Source organism: Gracilinanus agilis, chromosome 5, assembly GCF_016433145.1.
Source record: "Gracilinanus agilis isolate LMUSP501 chromosome 5, AgileGrace, whole genome shotgun sequence".
Taxonomy (NCBI): domain Eukaryota; kingdom Metazoa; phylum Chordata; class Mammalia; order Didelphimorphia; family Didelphidae; genus Gracilinanus; species Gracilinanus agilis.
This window is the reverse complement of record NC_058134.1, coordinates 154,659,679-154,680,703: the sequence shown is the minus strand read 5'-3', so window position 1 is coordinate 154,680,703 and position 21,025 is coordinate 154,659,679. Positions and strand designations below refer to the sequence as shown.

Sequence of the window (21,025 nt, the reverse complement as noted above, 5' to 3'; positions counted from 1 at the left end):
GAAATACAAAATGAAAATTGTCCGTATCTCAGAATCAGAGGGTGAAGATAGAAACAATCTAATTCCTGAAAGGATCTCCCAAAAGAAAAAGCCAGGAGCATCATAGCCAAAATGTAGAGCTCTAAAATCAAAGAAAAAATATATCAAGTATTCCAGAAGAAGTATTTTAAGTATCAAGGAACCACAAATAAGAAGACAGAGGTGATCTTAGAATACAATATTGCAAAAGTCAAAAGATAAATGCTTACATCCAAGAATAAAAACCTGCAAAGTTAAGTGCAGGATGGTAGGACTGAGAAATAGACCTTAAATGGAGCCAAAAATTGTCCAAACACTTTTCACAAAAAATACAAAGCTCAGTAGAAACTTTGAAATACAAACACAGAAATCAAGAAAAATCTAGGTAAAATTATTTGAGAAATTGGGAGTGGCTATATGATGATTTGGCACTGTCATTCTAATAGAGGGAGAAAAGTCAAGTTTTCTTCAGAGTTTTAAATTCTGCAAAGATTACTGAGAGTGAAGTAAGAAAAAACAGGAAGCCTATGGGTAAACTTGTTCTGTTCTGAGGATTTTAAGAGGGAAGAAAGATGGGAGGTAAAGGCCTGAACTAGGAAGATGAGATTAGAATTTGTTATTTCTCAGAATTAGGGTTTATAAAAAGAAAAGTACATAAATTTGGAGTAAGAGGGAGATCACATAAACCTCACTTATCTATAATGAATACACATACACTTTGTTGTAGAAATTTATGAGACTCAATAGAGAAAAAAGTAAAGATGAAGAAAAGGAGAAAAAAAGAAAAAAGAAAAGACCTAGAGCATAATGGGTATATTCCAATTGGAGAATGACTAACAAATTATGTTATATAAATGTAGAGAATATTATCCTGTCATAAGAAATGATGAAATATAAACTTTGAAAGCATCCTAGGCAGTATCACTTAAAGCAGAGTTAAGTGAATAGACAGGGGAACAATTTATATAAGCTTAACAACACAGTAAGGAAAAATAGCTTTGAAAGGCTTATGGTCTCTGGTCATAGCAACAACTAACCATGTCTTCGAAGAACCTATGATGAAACATGTTACTCACCTCCTGACAAAGACATGATGAACATGAGCTATAGAAAGAAGTATATTTTTTGGCTATGGCCATAGAATGCATATGTTTTATTTGATTATACTTTTTTGTTACGAGTTTTTTTTTCATTTGATTTTAAATTAAGAGTGGGCTGAAAAGAAGTGGTTAGGAAGAGTGATCCCTCCAAAAAGAAGTTCATCAAAACATTGTAAAATGCACCCAAAAGGAACATAGGGTAGTTCAGAGGAAGGCACAGGTGAACTGGGAAGTTTGGAGAGTAGCCTATAAAATTCATGACATTTAAATGTATATATGTATACATATGTGCATATAAATGTGTGTATGTATATATGATGAGGAAATAGTGTGAAATAGAGATTTGTGGTTTTCATATGGAATTCTCTTCTTGCATTTGGCTCTGTATTTGGAAATGTTCACTTTTGAAGCTTAGTTCAGTATAACTAAAAAAAAAGTTGAACAGAAAAAATTAAAATCATTATTTTCATAATCTAACTTTTCTCGTATCAAAAAACTGACAAACTATGTTACAAGCAATTAGAATAAAATAAAAGACTACCTCTAAAATATACATAAAATTGTTGAAATACAACTAAAAAGATGAGGGCTTTTATATGTCAAAAGTTTCAAATGTCCCATTATTTCATAAAGGACATACTTACCCACTATAGTTTTCAGAAGAATATACAGTACTATGAGGTAGATGTGGCCCGGCACATATCTCTGGTAAACATTCAGTGTGAAGCAGAGACCAGGAGCGCCCATGATTGGTTGAAAATTCTAAGCTGACACTGCCACGAACAGAAGAAGCAATGATGAAAGAGGGCAAAGACAAGCAAAGTAAAACAATTCATACCTGACTGAACACAATACTAGCATTTGTAGGAGAAACATAGAAAACCCTTGAACTCAAAGTGCTCATGATTGACAAATAGCTACATTACTTGTGCAAAGATAAATTCAGTATTTTCAAGATGGCAAAAAATAAGCTAAGTTTGAGCACTTGAAATTGATAGATTGTAAGGCAATTACTATGTTGCACATTGCCATTTCATAATGCTAAAAAGAGTGACATTGTAGGTTGGAGATAGGACAAAAGCAACATTTTGGAAATCAGGAATGAAGTCATGCTTGGCCTTAAAATTGTTATCTGACTCTAGTGACTTATTAGGAGGTCACTAGATTGACACACAGGTTCAAGTTTTTTTAGATTATTTATTTTTTCACAACATATGCTGCTATTAGAGAGTACCAGGGATATTTTTTGGCATAACTGAGACTAAGTATTAGTATGAAGAAAATAGATACTCATAAGACAGCTTGAATTTTCATAGTAATATTTTGTACATACAGTAGGGAAATGTATATAATTGAAAGTGAATATTAGGCATGTTTATTATTAAAGCGACCATGTTTTGTGTAAGGATGAAAATGTTTTAGTTTTATACTTAAAGTCTAGAAGACTACAGAGAACACACACACACACAATCTGTCTGAAAACTCATTTTTAGTTTTAATAGTCAAATATATTAAACCAAAATCTCAGCCCTCATACCTGTTACCAGGCTGATGGGTTCCACATCCAAGGTTGATGGAAAACTGTATCATATGGGATACGGTTGAAGGTAGAACAGGCAAGACATGGAAAAAATCTATTGCCCAAACATTCCTATTATATCCTAGGTGATTCTTTTGTCTGAGACAAAACTTGGTGGCAGGAGTCTGAAGCTCAGGGTTGATGACGACAGAAACCAAAGAAGGAACCTTTAAGACAAACAAATGCTTTGCAATAACAGTAACAGACAAAGAGACCTTTTATGTACCTAAAGTGTAGCATTATGGGGGATGTAAAAGATCATAGTTTCCATACCTTCCCTCCCCTGGTGATTTGAGTACTCTGATGGATTCAATCATTATCTCTATGTAGATGATCCTCTTATAGAAGTAGACCATATTTCTCACCTGCACTCTAGTTCAACATCTATAGCATTTCTCTCCAATTGTCTGCTAGATTTCTCCATCTGGATGTCCCATAAACATATCATTTTTAAACTTAAAATGTTTAAAAAAGAATTCATTTATCTTTTCATCTAAATTTCTCCCTTTTCCTAAAATTTCTTTTTCTGTTGAGGATACCACCACCTTCCAGTGACCCAATTTGCCATCCCTTTTTTCTTCCTGATACTCCATATGAAATCAGGTATAAAGTATTTTGGATTCAATTCATGACATTTCTTTCATTTTCTTCAAAACTTCATTTCTATGGCTACCATATATTCATTCCTTTATCACCTCTTACCAAGACTATTCTAATAGTTTCACACAGCCTCACGGCTCTCCAATATGTCTTCTACATTGTTTCCAAATTGATATTCCACAGGCACCAATCTGCTCATATCCCTCCTACTTGAGAAATCTCAATAGATTTCTATTGCCCTTGGGATCAAATATAAACTCCTGTTTAGAATTCAGAGCTCTTCACAATGCACCTCCAAACTATCTTTCCAGAGTGACTTCACATTATTTTCCCTGACATATTCTACATTCCAGTACTACCTGCTTTTCTCTGTACACGATATTCAGTATTCTACTTCTGGGCTTTTTCACAGGCTACCCAAACACATAAAATGCTCTTCTTCATCACCTCTGCCTCTTGGAATTCCTAGTCCCCTTCTAGGCTTAGTTAAAGTGCCACCTCCTACAAAAGATTTTCTTAATTCCCCTAGTTGCTAATGTCCTTAATGTTATCCCCAAATATGTATTTATTTTCTATGTACAGGTATTCCGTTCACATCACAATTTCCCCCTTTGTAGTTTTGCTTTATTCAGGTCAGTATAAGAAATTAAATGGGAATTTTGGGGGAGTTTTGAGGAAGATACCAATGACATATGAAAGCCACCAGACATCACAGAAAAAATATAGAAACTATATAGCCCATGACCAAATACTTACCCAAATTTTAAAATAACTGTAAACACCTCAGAAAGGAAAAAAAAATCAGACTTCTCTGCCATGAAGGGAGGGCCAAAAATTTAGGGTAGATTTTCCAGATCATGGACACTATGCCCCTAGCTCCTGTGATGTGTTTTATATCACATTTTATCTATTTCTATATTCATATGGTTCTCTGCAGTAGAATATAAGCTCCTTGAGGGTAGGCAACATTTCATTTTTGTCCTTGTAACCCCATCCTATTACAGTGCCTGGGCCAGAGTATATATTTAACATGTTATAAGTTGAGGTCATACCTTTAAGGAGAAAATATTTCAGTTGATTCATAAGTCTCCCTACTTGAATATTGATAGACTTCTTCTCTGCCTCCAGATAAACTAATCTTGCTCTCTTTATCTGCTTTAAGCAGTTACCACAGTGATAGTTTTGAAGTAAGCATGTTTCACAAATACCCTATTGTGAGTGAAATGTTTGCATTCCACTTAGCTCACATCAGAGGAAAGTTGATATATATCAATTTTGATGATATTTGATACCATTGAAGGTTGCCAAAATATGGTCTGTTCTAAGATGGCCAAATTTGTTTTTCTAAACCAGTAGGACCTATGGGGTCTGAATGCAAACAACTAAGCAAACGGATAATTATGTATCATGATAAGAAAAGGAAAACAGAATTGTTCACACCTTTGGAATATTCTCAAGGCTTGTTTCATTTGGCCTGAACAAGCTATTGAGCTATTGCTAGTGACAGGGTCCCTTCTGCATACCCAAGACCCTAACACGTGGGCCATGTCAGTTCTTCATCCTTCTGTTGCTATCCCCCATTCTGCCCTCTCTGTTTATATTATGCCTTTCAAATCTTCACTATGAGCTCACTGGGCAAGAACTGGCCTCAAGCTCTTTATGGAGTGTCATCAGTGCTAAATGAAGGCTAACTAGTAATGATAGTGTCAGCACAAATGAATGTACAATTAAGAAAAACCCCTAAAACCCATGACAGGCATCTCACATAATTTTGAAGATGTTTGCAAACAACTAGAGTCAACACCTGTCCTAAATCCAAAGGGCAAAGCGAAAAGGTCGACCTCAGCAGTTCTAATTAGCTAAGAAGAAAGCATCAGTAATAATGATCTGCATTTCTACGATGCCTCTCATCTAGGGAATCTCAAAATGCTGGATAAATATTAATTATGCCTGATGGCACTCCTGTGGGACTGCATAATTAGAGATACTTTCAGGGCTTTCAAGGGGACAAGACCAATTGTCACTCAGGGTATTGGGATCTGCCTTCTTTTCTCTGATTGCATTTTTATCCCTTTCTAATAAGACCCTAATTCAAAATTATAAGAATTAAAAGGGTCCAATAAAGGCATTGCCATAAACTATAGCACAATGTTTCACTTAAATTGAGTGACTTCATTCCTAATTATATCTTATGTAGTTGCTAGAAGAAGACACTTTCCTCTTTGATTTGGAGGTAATTTCTATGGCTGTATAGCCTGGGAGGGGTCAGGGAAAATTTACAGGCTAGTTATGTTTACCTTATATGATGAATAGGAAAGTGTGTCCAGTGTAATATGCTCTTTTCTTCCTTCAGTCTTTGCATAGAGAATTACATCATTTTCATGGGATTCTCCAGGGTCACAGACTCCTCCTGCACAATATATGATTATTAGGTTATTAATACTCATTTGCATCAATCATCACATAAAGTACAATATTAATTACATCAGGAGGTGATTAAACTATGACCTAAAAGAAAACTGGTAGCAAAGAGATGATTTACCTTTGGGCCAGAACAGGCTGTCACAGAGATCAGAAACTTGACACGAATAATTATTTGCTTAATGAGATTGAAAGAATAGTCTGCTATTAGTAAATAGTGTTATTATCTTCACATTTCAGCCTACCTGAAATAGACCTGTTCAACTTTTAACTAAACCAAGTTTTTGGTTATGTTTTTGGTCTTTGCTGCTAGAAGTCCAAAGCCCAGGAACTACTATTATAATATTGCACTTTATTTTCCTTTCCAAAGAATTTCATAAACATTAGCTTTCCCTCAAAATGCAGGGTGACAATAAGCTTTCTATTTTAGAATATTTTGGAGAACTTATTTACCAAAACCACCACTCTACTTTGGAGGAATGACTTTTTAGTTTTCAGAGATTTTTCATATTTGTTAACTTTTCCAGGATGGTTCTAAGAAAATTGGTTTATAAAATCATAAAAATAGAGATTACATTAATAAAATTTATGTCTTATGTAAACAAAATTAAATAAATCATATAAATCAAGTTATCATTAGAGAGGCAACTTAATATAGAAAACCAGGAAAGACTAAGTTTAAATACTGAGAAATATTAGTCATATGAAAGCAAACGACTCATTATTGTTCTGGGCCTCAGTGAATGCCTTTAAATTGCAGTTTGCTCTGATGGAGATGATATGATAGAATGTTAAGATATCTTTGTATCATCTAATAACCATAGTCCTATAAAGCAAGTGTAAGAAGAAAGATATTATCTATCATTCTATTTACAGAAGGGAAAATGGAGAATGAATGGGAAGTAACTTCCTATAGAAATATAGTATCCCCTAACAATCAATATTCATCTTGTAAGTGTTTACAGTGGGCCAGGTATTTTACTAGTAGCTAGGAAAACAGATTTAAAAAATCAAAATAGTCCTCACTCTCAAGAAGTTTATATTCTCTTTTATAAGGAGACACAAAAAACCAGGAATTATTTGTTGGGAGGCAGGAAGACAAAGCAGGTTGGGGAGGAAAGGGTCCATGATTTGAATTTGGAAAGGATTTTAATAGGTAGAAGGAAGCAGTCAGTATATCCCAGATAAACTGGGGGATGTAGCTTGGCCAAGGGCATGAAGACAGAAGGTGGAATGATGTGTATGTGGAACTAGAAAATAAGTGTATTTGATTGGAAGGTTGAGCATATGAAAGAGAGTTATGTTTAAAAATCCTGTAAAGATGGGCAGGAGCCAAAGGGGAGCCATGAGAGGTTCTTGAGCAGGGGAGTAACTGGGTCAGTCTGTGATTTAGGAATTTTGCTTGGGCAACTGTAGTAATGTCTGTTGTGTCAAATACCTTTCTAGTTCTTCAAGATATAGATAGTACTAGCTTCCTAATTATCTTGTGAAATAGAAACAAAAGTAATATTATACACACTTTAGAGATAAGGAGACAAGTCCAAAGGGGTGAAGATATTTTCTAATGTCTGCACAGCTTCTAAGAAGCAAAGTCAGGACTTAAATCCAGTTCTCTTGACTCCAGTTCTGCTATGTCTTGCTATTAGTGGATAAGTTTGGATTATATAGCAGGGATCCTAACTCCTAACCCTTATAATTTCTATTCTTTTCTAAACCATTTCTGTCTCCCTTAGAATCTATACAAAGTAATGATTAAGGCAGAATAATGGTAAGTGATGGGCAATAGGAATTAAGTGACTTGTTTAGGGTCACTCAGTTAGGAAGTGTCTGAGGTCAGATTTGAACCCAGGTCTTCATGTCTTCAGATTTGGTATTCTATCCACTGTCTTACATAGCTACCTTTATAATTTCTCTTTAATTATTTTTTAACAATCATCAATGAACACAGATTTTAAGTATGCAAAGAAGTTATAAAGAACTTAGTGTTTATTACTTAGAGTTTGTTTGTTTGGTTTTTTAAACCCTTACCTTCTGTCTTAGAATTCAGTACTAAGTATTGGTTCCAAAGCAGAAGTTCAGTAAAGCAGTATGGGTAGGCAATTGGGGGTAAGGGATGTTATCAGGGTCACACAGCTAGAAGGTCTCAGGTCAAATCTGAATTCAGGATCTTCCATCTCTCAGTCTGGTGCTCTATCCACCAAGCCACATAGCTGCATTGGAATAGTCTTTTTAAGGATTTAGCTCTTCAGCAGAAGAAAGACATAAGGTTTTCACTAGCAGGGATTATTGAACCAGGTGAGAGTTTTTAAAGAGAGGAGAGACATTGGAATGGTTGTAGAGAGCAGGGAAAGAGTCATTGTATAGATACACATCGAAGTTAAAACAGTGTGGTTGATAGAGGGAGTGAATTGTTGGAGAAATGGGGACAGAATTTAGAGTAAGAGTGTGTACCAAGGTTTGCTTAGTCAAAGGTAAAGGACAAGAGAGATGAGTGGAGGAGAGAATAGAAGATGTCTAAGTGATATGAGGGGAGAAGAGAGAGTGTCCTAAGAGAAGAGTCTGAATTTTTTTTCAGTGAAATGAGGTCCTCAGCTGACAGAGTAGGGGAAGAAAGTGCATTGGGAAGTTGGAGGAGAGATGAGAACATCTGGATGAACTGAGAGTAGAAGAGATCAGTTATGAAAGAATATAATGTTTGCTTTGCTGAAATGAGGGTTAGATTAGATAATATAAAATGAGTTCACATTAAACAATATAAACTTGTCATGTGTCCAGGCTCAGTTAAGATTAGAAAGCACAATTTTTTATTGGGTCCAGTCAGTACAGTGTTGTGATTATTCTCTGCTTCCAATCTGGAGCATATGAACAGAAGTGGAATAGGTAGATTCTGGGTATAATCTGGGGTTGTGGATTGGAAAAGTATGATGGGCAATTGGATAAGAAGGAAAGAAAATAAAAGATACATGATTGTAAAGAGTTGAGTTGCTTTACCAAGGGTTTGGGAGGGAAGAGAGTTTAGACAGTACAGAGGCCTAGGAAATAAATGAGAAATGGAGAAAATGGTTGGGAATTGTAAGGCATATAATGGAATATAAAGGATTATAATCAGATAAAGGGTTTTCAGATTTCATGAACATGGAAGTTGTCTACTGGTAATGGCAAAGTCAATGGCAAAACCTTCTTTTTATTTACTTAAAGTGGAATGGAAGAGTAGATCATGGTAATTTAGTGGACTGAGGAATTTGGATACTAAAGTATTTGAAGGGGCATCAATATATATATACTGAGGTCCCCAACTAAAATAGCTGAAGTGGAAAAGAGAAATATTCTGAGCAAGGTACTAAACTCACTGGAGAAGAAAGGCAAATATCCTGGAGATTGATTAATAACAATCAGTAAGATTTAGGTTTTGGTGATATATTCTGATAGCATGAACCTCAAAACATGATGAGTTTCTTAGGGAAGGGAGTGTTGGGGGTCTGGAAGTGGTGATGAGGAGTAAGGACTGCTCTACCATGATCAGTGAGTTAGAGAGGCTATGGAATTGTAGCCAATACTGGAAAGCATGCTTATGAAAGCATGTGTTGTGAGGAAGGAGACGTGTTTTGAGTGTTATAAAATGGAAGGAGTCAAAAAGAAATTTAAGATGAAGGAGCTTTGTTAATTACGGAGCAGGTATTCCATAGGACACAGTAGAAAAGATGGGAATTCTAGAGTGAGATATTATTAAGGGTTGAATTGAGGTGGAAATTTGAGACTGAGGAACTGTTGAGTTGAGATGGGAAATAAGCTTTGTACATTGGCTGCCATTTCAGGGTCATTAACAATTAACCTACTAAACCCACATCTCTCATAATAGAAACCTTTCCTTGCATCATATATACATATATATTCCAATAGAATAAATACATTTGTCATGCCTGAAAATTCTCATCTCAAGTCCTTTATCTCTCTTTCTAGGGATAGGAGGCCTTTTTCATCATCAATCTTTTGAAACAATCACTTAGAGGTTTATTAGAGTTCTAAGGTCTTTCAAACTTTCAGATTGTTATCTCCTAAGTTGGCCTTCTAGTTCTGCTCATTTTGCTCTTCATCAGTTCATACAAATCTTCTCTTCTTTCTCTGAATCAGTCATGTTTGTCATTTCTTTAGGCATAATACTATTCTGTTACATTCACATGCTATTTCTGCTATCCCTTTTCTTTAATATACCCTGCCACATACTGTTGACTACCAGATGATTAAAGGAACTATATTTTCAAAGGTGAAGTTCATTTCTGATGAATGTATTTTTCTTTACCATTATCAGTTATACTGACAACACAAATGCATGAGTGGAAATGTCCATATATATTTTTTTGTTTTAGTTTATCCATTACCCTTGGGTGCTAAATTTGTCATTGTTCTTTAGATTCTTTCATAACTATCTTCCATATATACAATTATTCTTTAGTTCTTTAATATTCATAAATAGAATTATTTTTATAGGAGTTTTTTTAAAATTTGGATTGATGGGGATAGAATGATATGGAGAACTAGAAATGACCAATAAAACCAAAGTAGTCAACTATTTCTATAAATTTTTGATTTGAATTATTTTGTCATACTCTATGTTTTTCTTAGTTTTATATTCAATTAATTTTGCATTACTAAGTAAACATTAATCAACATAGAGGGAAACAACTCAGAAGTACATTGGATGATAAAGGAAGACTAACGTGTAGTTAAAATTGTGCTTTGGTCAGTCCAAACAAGGAAAGATTCTTGCCAATAATCAAGGGTGGAGTGCTTTATTTCTTTATTGGATGAAAAAGATCACTGTCAGCTAGGCATCTGTGGGTACCTTGGGTTTAGAGGGCATCTAATGTCAACGGCATACTTTTTGATGGTCAATCACTGATACCAAGTCTACTGAAGATGTCCTGTTGCCATAGCAACTGTTACTTAGCTACATTCCTAATTGGTGTTGGCAGAAAAATAGAGTTCTTGTTTGGAAGTGACTTTGCTTCTGAATGCAGAAAAATTTATCTAGAACATAAGTATCTTAGAAAATAATTTCTACTAGGACACAGATGTACTGCCCATTTGAAGATGTATTGCCCATTCAAAGGGCCATATGGACCCTGCCCAACTGTTGAGAATCTTTTAAAGCCACTGAATATCAACTGAAGTATCAGAATACTTTGAAATAAACTTATTAGGGATTCAAATATAAAATAATCTCTAAATTTAGCTGAGTTAATCAAAAAATGACTTCAATAAAAGATTATGGAAAAATATATGAGCTTCAAGGAATTTACTTTGATAACTTTGAAAAGAGGAGAAAAAGGCTTGCATGGGATATGGTTAGCTAATTATGCTAATTGTTTGAATGTTATTAGGTTGTAGCTATACTTAGGCAGGGTAAAAGCCTTGAAGAAGGGAAAAGAGCCTTGGGCTTGAAGTAAAGACTTAAGAGACTTGCATTTGAGTTTCAGACTACTAGCTTTGCCATTTATATAACCCTGAATCAATCACTTTACCTTTATAGGCTCAGTTTCCTTTTATGTAAAATTACAGTTGTTATCAAGATTATGTTTGTTAGTTCTAATTCTCTGGATAGTATATTCATGGACAGATAGCACCACAAAGACAGACATATGTGTATATACAGAACATCCCCCCACATCTTAGAGCAGTGTTAAACAATTAATTCTTAACATATAAACACACATACACACATTCATTATTGCCTTTTTTAAAAACAGGATTACTGACAATATTTGACTTCTAGGGAAGAATGAATGAAAAAGTCCTTTGGTGTAATGCAGTAATTTTTGTTTAAGGTCCTGCCTCTGACTTGTCTTCTCTCTTTGTTCTGACTGAGCCACCTTTTCCTGATCACTCTTCATGTGCTACGTTTCTTTGCATTGCAGAATGATGATCCAAAATTGTACTTCCTTCATAACTCTTCTGTCCATCCTGCTTCTCAATCACCTAAAAGTTGTTTACCATATAGTGCCTCCTTAGGTATCCCACTAACATTAATCTATTTGGCTAGACAAATGCAGCTATGTTTGTGCAAGTCCTAGTAATGTTGTAGTCACCAAGATAATATTAAAGACTTTCATTTAGTGAATTTATCCTCTTATGGATTATGGCTCATTAGTGATCCAAGAAAATAGATGTTTGGGGGTCTAAGTCCCCAAAAGAATATTGGATCTTATTATTTCTTTGTGTAACTTTAATTTGAGCAGGAAGTCTGGAATTTTCCACTACTACTAACTCCCAAAGGACCTAATAGGCTTTGATCTTGATTCATCAATTAACAGGTAAGAAAACCAAGATCCAGGGAGATTATGTGATTTCTCAGGGTTGCACAGGAATAAACAACAGAGAACGGAATTGAGACCATGTCTTTTGTTTCCAGAGTTCCTAATATATCATACAGTCCCCTTCATTCAGGTGGTTTCTGCATTTACTAATTAACTTTATAACAGTCATCTAGAATCTTCTTCAATTTATTTTTAAAAATATTCTGATGTCTTTTGTCTTCATATTATTGTCACTACCATATACCTTTCCCCAATAAATCTTTTCTTGTGATAAGGAAAAATAATTGAAGACAAATATGCTGTAGGAAGACTAATATACAATGCATATAATAGTTTGTCCTAAAAGAATATGGAATACAACAGAAAACATGGTGATAAAGAGGAAAAAAACTGATACAGTCAGAAGATCTGGGTTCCAACACCTGCACTGCCACTTACTATCCCTTGTGACCTTAGACAAGTCATCTGATCTGTCAAACCTTTATTTTTCTCATATGTAGAATGAGGGAATTGGATTTGATGACCTTGAGAGTTCCTTCCAATTCTAAATTTATGGTCCCATAAGTTTCCCCATTATGGAGTATATTTCCTTATATTTTTTCTGGGCCCTTCATTAATTTTTCCATTACTTAGAATTCTATTTTTTCTTATTGACTTTTTAATTTATATTGTTACACTAAGTGTGAATATTGATTTCTTGCTTCTGTTTAATTTTCTTTGTGCGAGTTCATACAAAGCTTTAGATTTCTCAGTACAAAATAATTTCTTACTGTACAATATCATTTTATTATATTAAAATCAATTGTGTTTTCAGCTGTCAAATTAGCAGACAACTACTTTATTTGTATTATCATAAAGAAGTGTTCTGAATATTTCAATATATACTGGAGCTTCATTTCAATCTTGGGCTTCCTTGGAATATATGCTTAGTGGTTATACCACTTGGCTTAAGAGCATGAACAATTCAACCACTTTTCTTACATAATTTCAAAATGAGAATTTTAATGATTTGACCACTTAATAGCTCCACCAATTATTGATCAGGGAGACTGAATTCCCCAAAGCCCCTTGACTGACTGCTGCCATTTTAAAAATCATTTTTGCCAATTTTGAATTGAAATCAATGACTTGTTTTACTAATTAATTTTTTGCTATTAATATTTGGAGCATGTTTTATTGGAGCCACTGATAAGAATTCTTTTGAAAACAGTTCCTTTAATTACTGAGTTATTGTGGCATGGTATTTGGCAATTCATCTCAATTTTATACATTCTGATCATTATTCATTAAAATATCATTATCACATTGGTGAGAAAATATGTTGTATTCTTCCCCCTCAAAGCCTCAAAACTTGTTTGCATAAAATCTGAGAGAAGTTTATTACATATCAAAAGATGTAATAATGTCTCCAGTTACATAGTGACCATAAAAATCTATGTTTTAGCTGATGAGATAAAAATGTTAAAATGATAATAAATAAGCTTTGCATTACCAATTTTTGTCAGTGCCTGTATTTTTTCAGTCACCTCATTTTAGGCATCTGGCCTATACTCCTCGCAATATAGGACATATTTTGCGGATCTGAACAGCATAGCTCATAAAGACAATTCTAAATGATGGGCCCTGGGGGAAAAATCCAAACTGAAACAAAAATGCTCTTTTCAGAAATGCAATTTAGCAGAGTTCATAATAACCATTATCAATAAGCAATGAGGTCAGGCCTAGAGACAGGAGGTCCTAGGTTCAAATCCGGCCTCAGACACTTCCCAGCTGTGTGACCCTGGGCAAGACACTTGACCCCCATTGCCTACCCTTACCACTCTTCCACCAAGGAGCCAATACACAGAAGTTAAGGGTTAAAAAAATAAGCAATGAGGAAGACGAAGGTCACAATTAAAGCCATACTAATAACACAATATGTCTCTATGATTAAATGTGACTTATGAAATATATCATTTATTGTCTTCATTTTCTGCTTGCTTATGAACATGTTCAGTATTATTAGCTACTATGTTCTTTTAAAAAGAACTAAAGTTAAAAGGTCTAAAAGAAAACCAGAAACTCCTCTTTGCCCTAAAAAGTGACAGAAGAGAAAAGACCTTTGGTTGGAGGGACATTAAAACACTACAGAATTTATCTAAAGAACTCCTTGGGAGTGGATTCATCATTCTTGTGAAGGTGCAATGACATGAGTTCCTGATGAAAACTGGAACTTTTTCTTGTCCTTCATATAAATATGATGCACAATGAAGAAAAACTGAAAACCTAAGGATCTTTTACTTGGTAAGTGAAAGCCCTTATTTTTAAATCGAAATGTATCTTGATGATAAAATTTAAAAGATGATAAATGCATTTGAGAGAAACTTCAAGAGTATGATTGATATAAAACAATCAACTAAGTTTTTTTTAGTATATACTCTTTAGTGAAATTCAACAACTATTTGTTAATTATTTACATTAGTTCTGACTTACAATGGCGTGACTTTAGGTGTCATGTACATTCTCTGACTCTGAGTTTCCTCATTTATAAAATGTCAATAATCTTGTTTGCACAGGCTATGTTATCAGGATGCAGTGTGTTGTCGTTCCTTCATTCGGTCATGTTCCACTCTTCTTGATCCTGTATGAGGTTTCTTGGCAAAGACATGACTGTACCTTGTCATTTTCTTCTACAGTGTAATCCACTGAAAACAGAGGTTAAGTGACTTGCCCAGGATCACATAGCTAGTGAGTGTCTGACTGAATTTGAACTCCTGACTCCAAATCCAGTGCTCTTTGCACTGAACCATTACTGCTTTGAGGTGGCACATTATCAAAGATAATTTACAAAGGGAAAGTGAGGAACATTAGGAAGCCTATAAATATCCCAAAAGGAAGATGATCTATTTGTAGGGTAAGAATGAGGGACAGCAGAATCTTGATTCCTTTAAGATAATCAAAGGACACCAATCTAATGAGTGCATGCTTTATGGATGGTTTGTAGAGAAGGTGTCTCATTAGTAGGATGGTTCTAAACTCACTGTATCATTAATGGTTTCGTGTTGTCATTGAAAGTGATCTCCACTACAGTGCCCCACAGACATATGTTTGACACTGTGCTATTTAAGACTTTTATGAGTGACACAGATAAAAGAGTAGATTATATCTGAATGCAATTTGCAGAAGGCAGATATCATTAATGCACTATATGACAAATTCAGAATTGAGAAAAAGTTTGATGAGCTAGAATGCTGTTTTGAACTAAATTAGATGAAATATGACAGTTATAAATACCAGGTTTTATATTTGAATTCAAAAAATTAATCTCATAAATACAAAAAAGGGGAGACAAATTATACAGTATTTTGTCTAAAAACAATTTGGTTATTAGTGGATGACAAACTCAATATGAGTAAATACTATAATTTGAATCCCCCTCCAAAAAAATCCCCACAGAACTAATGAAATCTTGAGCTCTAAGATGAAGGTCTTGAAATAGTCTTCTTTGGTCAAACCACATATGGGATACTATGTTGTATGTACAAATACTTTTAGGAAGCACATCAATAATCCAGAGAACATCCAAAGAAAAATCAACAAGAAGAATCAGAGAACACATTCCCCTGTCATCTGAGGATCAAGAGAAGGATATAGAGTTATTTAGCTTTGGAAACAACAGGAACATGACAGCTGTCTTAATATATTTGAGAGATTGTCATGTATATAAGAGATTAGATTTATAAATGTTTGCTCCCCTGAGGGAAGAACTAGGAGTCAGAGTGGAAGTTATAAAGAGAAAAAATTAGGCCTGAGGTAAAGAAAAAAAACATCGTAATAATCAGAGTTAACCAAAAGTAGAAGGCAGTGGGCTCCTCTCATCAGTGGTCTCTTAGAAAAAGATGGAGAAGCACTTGTTGGGAATATATAATAGGGAATCATCTTTTTTTCTGGTATGGGTTGGATTAGATGATGACTGTGGACCCTTCCAATTGAAATTCTATGTGAAAGTTATAATCTGTATCAGCAAAGGGAGCACCAATATTGGTGAAGCCAAAGACCATTTGAAATGAGCTACATTTTTTTGCAGGGCAAAATATAGTAACAAAACAATCAGGCTTTGTTGCTTATGGATATGCAAAATAAAAACTGGAATCTGGACTGCGTAGGTGGATATCCTGTAGTTATCTTAAAATATAATTCAAATGCTATTTCCAAAAGTACAAGAGTTTTTCTACTGAACTAAGCCCACATATTTTAGCTTAACTCCTCATTTTCTTCCATCCAACCCTCCATCCCCATTGTGAATCCTTTGTCAATCTCGTTGTTTCTGTATCCACAATAGCTCTCATATTGATTGTTTTCTTATCCACACTCAAGATAGTGGAAGCCTAGTTCAGGCTGTCATCACGTCTCATTAGATTATTGCCATTGTTATTCAATTTGTCAACCTGCTTCTGGTCTTTTTCCAAAAGCAATCTATTCTGCAAACAGTTACAAATTGATATTTTTATTCTGCCCTTATTTTTAGTCCTATATTTCCAATCACCCGATGGATAGATTCACCTACATTGCCTACCAGTACCTCAAATCCAATGTCTTTAAACTAAACACCCTACAAAAACCCTGCAGCAATCTCTTCTGATAGTACAATTCTTTACCCAGTCATTCAAGCTTCATCATCTTTGATTCTTCCCTTTCTCTACTTCCTCTACATCTAGCCAGTTGCTAAAATCCCTTTAATTCTACATTTGCTATATTTCACATCCATTTTTTCCTTCCCAATCAAACCACTATGTATTATATCTTACTTAGACCATGAAAACACCTCGTTAACTGTTCTCCCCTGTGTGGGGCTCTCTCTTTTCTAATCCATCCTGCAGACCACAATCAAAGCCATCTTCTTAATGCCAAAATCACAGTTCTTTGCTGCATGAAAATATTTAGGGGTTCCCCAGTAACAAAACATTAAATAGAAAATCTTTGGTTTGGCATTCAAAATATGAATTTGTTTACCTGCTACCTGCAATTCAAAATTCTGAAATCTGATTTCAACCTCTTTTTCCAGGCTTCTATAATACTACTCTCCTTCATAATTTGAGCTCATTGTGAATAGAGATTGTTTTATTCTTTGTACGTATATCCCCAGCACATAGCCTATGGCCAGACACAGAGTAAGTACTTAAATACTTCTTGATTGACATTCTACACTTTAGGAAAATTGGACCACTATACATGTTTTCTTGCCATCTTCCATTTCTGAACATTTACACTGTCCAAGTTTGAAACATACTTTCTCTACACATCCCTCTTTAAAAATCAGTCTCTCCTTTCAAGGCCCAGATCTTGAATCCCCTCTTCTATGAAGCCTCTTCTTTTGCCCCTTTCCTGAATCTCTCAATTACACTTGAAACCCTCTAAAGTATTTTATACTTATTTGTAGGCATATCTTGCCCTACTACTATATTATAAACCAGAAAAGACTATATAGTTCTTATTATCTTTGTATCCTCCATACCTCAAACAATGATTTATCTTTGGTAAGTGTTCAATAAATGTTGGTTGAATTGAAATAGCATTTTGAAGGTAACATAACAATTGCCCTCAAGGAATTGATAATCTGGTAGGGTTAGACAGATAAAAAATACATCTTATATTCTTGCTTTGTATCATAGTTAAGTGTGTACTTCTCTGCCAAATACTGTGGGATAAACAAAATAAATTGTTGGAGTCTATCCAACAGCTGCAGGGACCTGGAGAGATGCATGGTTTAGGTGAGAAAGAATGAAGCTGGGAACCGTCTGTCTGTCAACTCATGACTGCTCCAAAAGTCTCTGAGCTTTTAAAATTATATACCTTTAAAAAACGGTTTCTCACAAAGCACAATGGAGTTTGCAATTGTGCAGACACATCAAGGTTGCAGAATTACATCATGATTAGTATATGGTTTACAAAAAATTTCTTTCATGAAGATTATGCCCAAATGAGACAATGTCCAAGGTTGAGAAAAGAGTCTCACTTTATCTAAAAGTTATTTTAGTAAAAAAAGCTTCCATACTTCAAAAGCTATCTTTAAGAATGAGCATTTAAGAATGAGCATTAAGGGTGAATTTAGTAATTAGAAAGTACCTATGTGTGGAATGGAATTTTTCTGGGTCTGCCTACAGTGTCCTTGGAAAGATACAGAGCAGCTTCTGTTAATTTCTGCGTTTTTTTGGCTTGGGGAAAAATTGTTAACTCCTTAACTGCTGGTTTACTTATAGAGTATTTAGATGCTTTCTATAAACTTGAGGCTAAAAATTTAAATTAATACATTTTCAATAATGAAAGGAACCACAGAGAGAGGTCAAAGATTTTTGGAGAGGCCATCTATTCTGTGATCTGATTTTCAGGTCAAAAAAAATAATATTTTAGTATAGAGTTTTGCTAAATTGCATTGGTCTTGATGGGGTCCAGAGATTCTGCTAAAAGACCTTATTTCTCTGAGTGGCTTCCAACAATAAATATTAAGTACAATCCCTGTACTCAGAGAGTTTTTAATTTACTAGGAAAAAAACCACAAAAATACATGAAACAAAGAGAGAATGACTAAGGACCATATCATGTGGGCATGACTACACTAGGAAAGAGAAGGAGGAGATCAGTGTGGATTAGAATGGTCAAAAAAGGATTCATTAAAAAAAAGAAGAACCACCTGAGATGGACTTTTACAGATGAGATAGATTTAGATTAAATGGAGAGCAGCAGGATATACACTTCAAATGTATCAAACAGAATGGACCAAAGTAGACCATGCAGAGAGAACAGAAGATTTGGGAGGAACAGACAGTGAGATCTGCTTTATTACACTGGTCACGCATTGAAAGAATATTCATTGGAAAAAAACAGTTTGTTGTTTAGTCCTTTCAGTTGTGATTCACTCTTTGAGATAATCCTGCTTGGGGATTTCTTGGCAAAGATATGGGATTGATTTGCTATTTATTTCTCCAGTTTAATTTACAGATGAAGAAACTGAGGCAAAGAAGGTGAAGTGACTTGCTCAAGGTTATATGGCTAATAAGTGTCTGATGCCAGATTTGAACTTAGGAAGATGCATCTTTTTGACTGTAGCCTCTGTGTTCTATCTACTACTCTATCTAGCTACCTCCCAAAAGGAGTATTAAGGCCAACATATCTCTGATGTGGATTAAACTAAGCTGATATTTTCTCAGGACACTTAGAAGAATAATCTATATCAGAATTCATGGTAACCAAGTCCTACCCAAATGTGAATCTCTGACAAGTAAATCCTCTAGTCACCATCGAAAGGACTATAGTGATGGCCTCCCATGACAGTACATTCCATTTTTAAAAAAAGATAGTCCTAATTATTGATTGTTCCCTATAATAACTCAAACTACTCCCCCCTCAGACCTATTTATGCATTCTGGGCCCAAACAGAAGATGGATACTGATGTATAATAATATGTTAAATATTTGAAGACTGCTATAATTATTTCTCCTTCCCTTCTCCATCTTTCTTCACTAAAAATGGAAATTACATTTGGTTCAGGATAAGGCTTTGAGGGATTTAAATAACTATTAGTAACTATATTTTCCTGATGGTTTCATTATTTAGGTTAATTTAGATTAATTTGGATTGACACCTCTTACTCAGTAACCTACTAAAGAATGTGTATATTAATAGTGTTACAATTTTGGTATGAGAAATAGAAAAAAATTTAACACAGTAATAGTCATGTTCAAAATGGGGTGAAAACTTAAATGCAACTAGCATGCCTAGTATAGATTACAACAACGACTATTTCAAGGTTTCTTAGGAATCATTTTGAATAAAATTATACTTTGTTTGAAATCTGAATTTTAAAATTTGATGATAACATTTCAATGTTCAGATTATTTCAGGGTCAAAGCTGTGTATTGCTATTCAATGCAGGCACCTCAAATTTTGTTTTTATATTTTGCTTTCAATATACACAACCTTCATTTTATAAACTAGAGAATGCCTGGAGAGGTAAAGAAATAAATTAGATGGTCAGAGAGGCTGTGCTGATGTCTAGACAACAGGCATGTTTGTCCTTTTGGAATGAAAACGTCTATCATAAGTTCAGAAGGTGAACAAAATTTATTTCCTGTTACTCTTCCAAGTGTTGCTAGGTTGAGAAAAGTTCATCCTGGTTTCCTGTGCTTTCCTGGTCACTCAACAAAGTAGGTGTGGGACACTAGTAAACCCCTCTACAATGATTTCCACTGACAAAACATATAATTTTGTCACTATTTGAAACAATAACTCAAGCCTGTCATTAATTACAATATCTACTTCCTTTATGTATTTTCCCCAATACTTTATGTTTACATATTTTTAGAGAGCAAACAGGATCATAGATTTAAAGCTAGAAAAGAAGGGGGAAGAGCATGTAGTCCAAAATCTTCATTTTACAGACGAATAAACAGAGGTTCAAGGACCTTAAATGATCACACATGTAATAAGCATGAAAGTGTATCTGAACCTAGTATCTCCTGACTCTAGAACCAGTGATCTTCCACTATGTCATGGAGAAAATAAGTTTGATCCAAACTTTTCTAGCATTCACAGAGATAATAAAAATATGATATGCTGCAAATAAAATTTTCAGAGCTTCTGATCTCAAAGAAGATATGTAATGGCATTATATGCACAAAAACAAATGAATCATCTTGATAGAAGGAAATTCTATGGGGGATTTAGTAGGGTTGGTCATATTAGGCTGCTCTGCTTTTTTTACATCTCTTTTGTCATTTCTGCTTTTCCTATTGGATGAAAAGATTATTAATACATTTTGCTTTAGGAGAATGATAACACACCAGGGCTATTACTCTTTATTGATGAGAGAAGAGTAGGTCTGGTTAGTAGCAAATGTCACCATCATATTCCCTCTTCTGACCACCAGGTTTATTGCTTAAATTTTATGAGTATTCCCTTTCCTACCAAAGATATTTAAAACAAACATCCCTAGGAATGAATTCTAACCCAAGAT

At 34.6% G+C, this 21,025-nt stretch overlaps 1 protein-coding gene across 2 annotated transcripts in view; it reads right to left on the bottom strand.

Moving 5' to 3' along the window:
* Window positions 1-21,025, bottom strand: part of RELN (reelin) — a 545,649-nt gene that overhangs the window by 189,302 nt on the left and 335,322 nt on the right. For both annotated transcript variants that reach the window (XM_044679411.1, XM_044679410.1), the window contains exons 13-15: window positions 5,595-5,707; window positions 2,656-2,864; window positions 1,763-1,891 (exon numbers count right to left, since the gene is read on the bottom strand). In XM_044679411.1, the coding sequence (XP_044535346.1) occupies window positions 1,763-1,891; window positions 2,656-2,864; window positions 5,595-5,707 (451 nt within the window). The remainder of the gene's footprint in view (window positions 1-1,762; window positions 1,892-2,655; window positions 2,865-5,594; window positions 5,708-21,025) is intronic.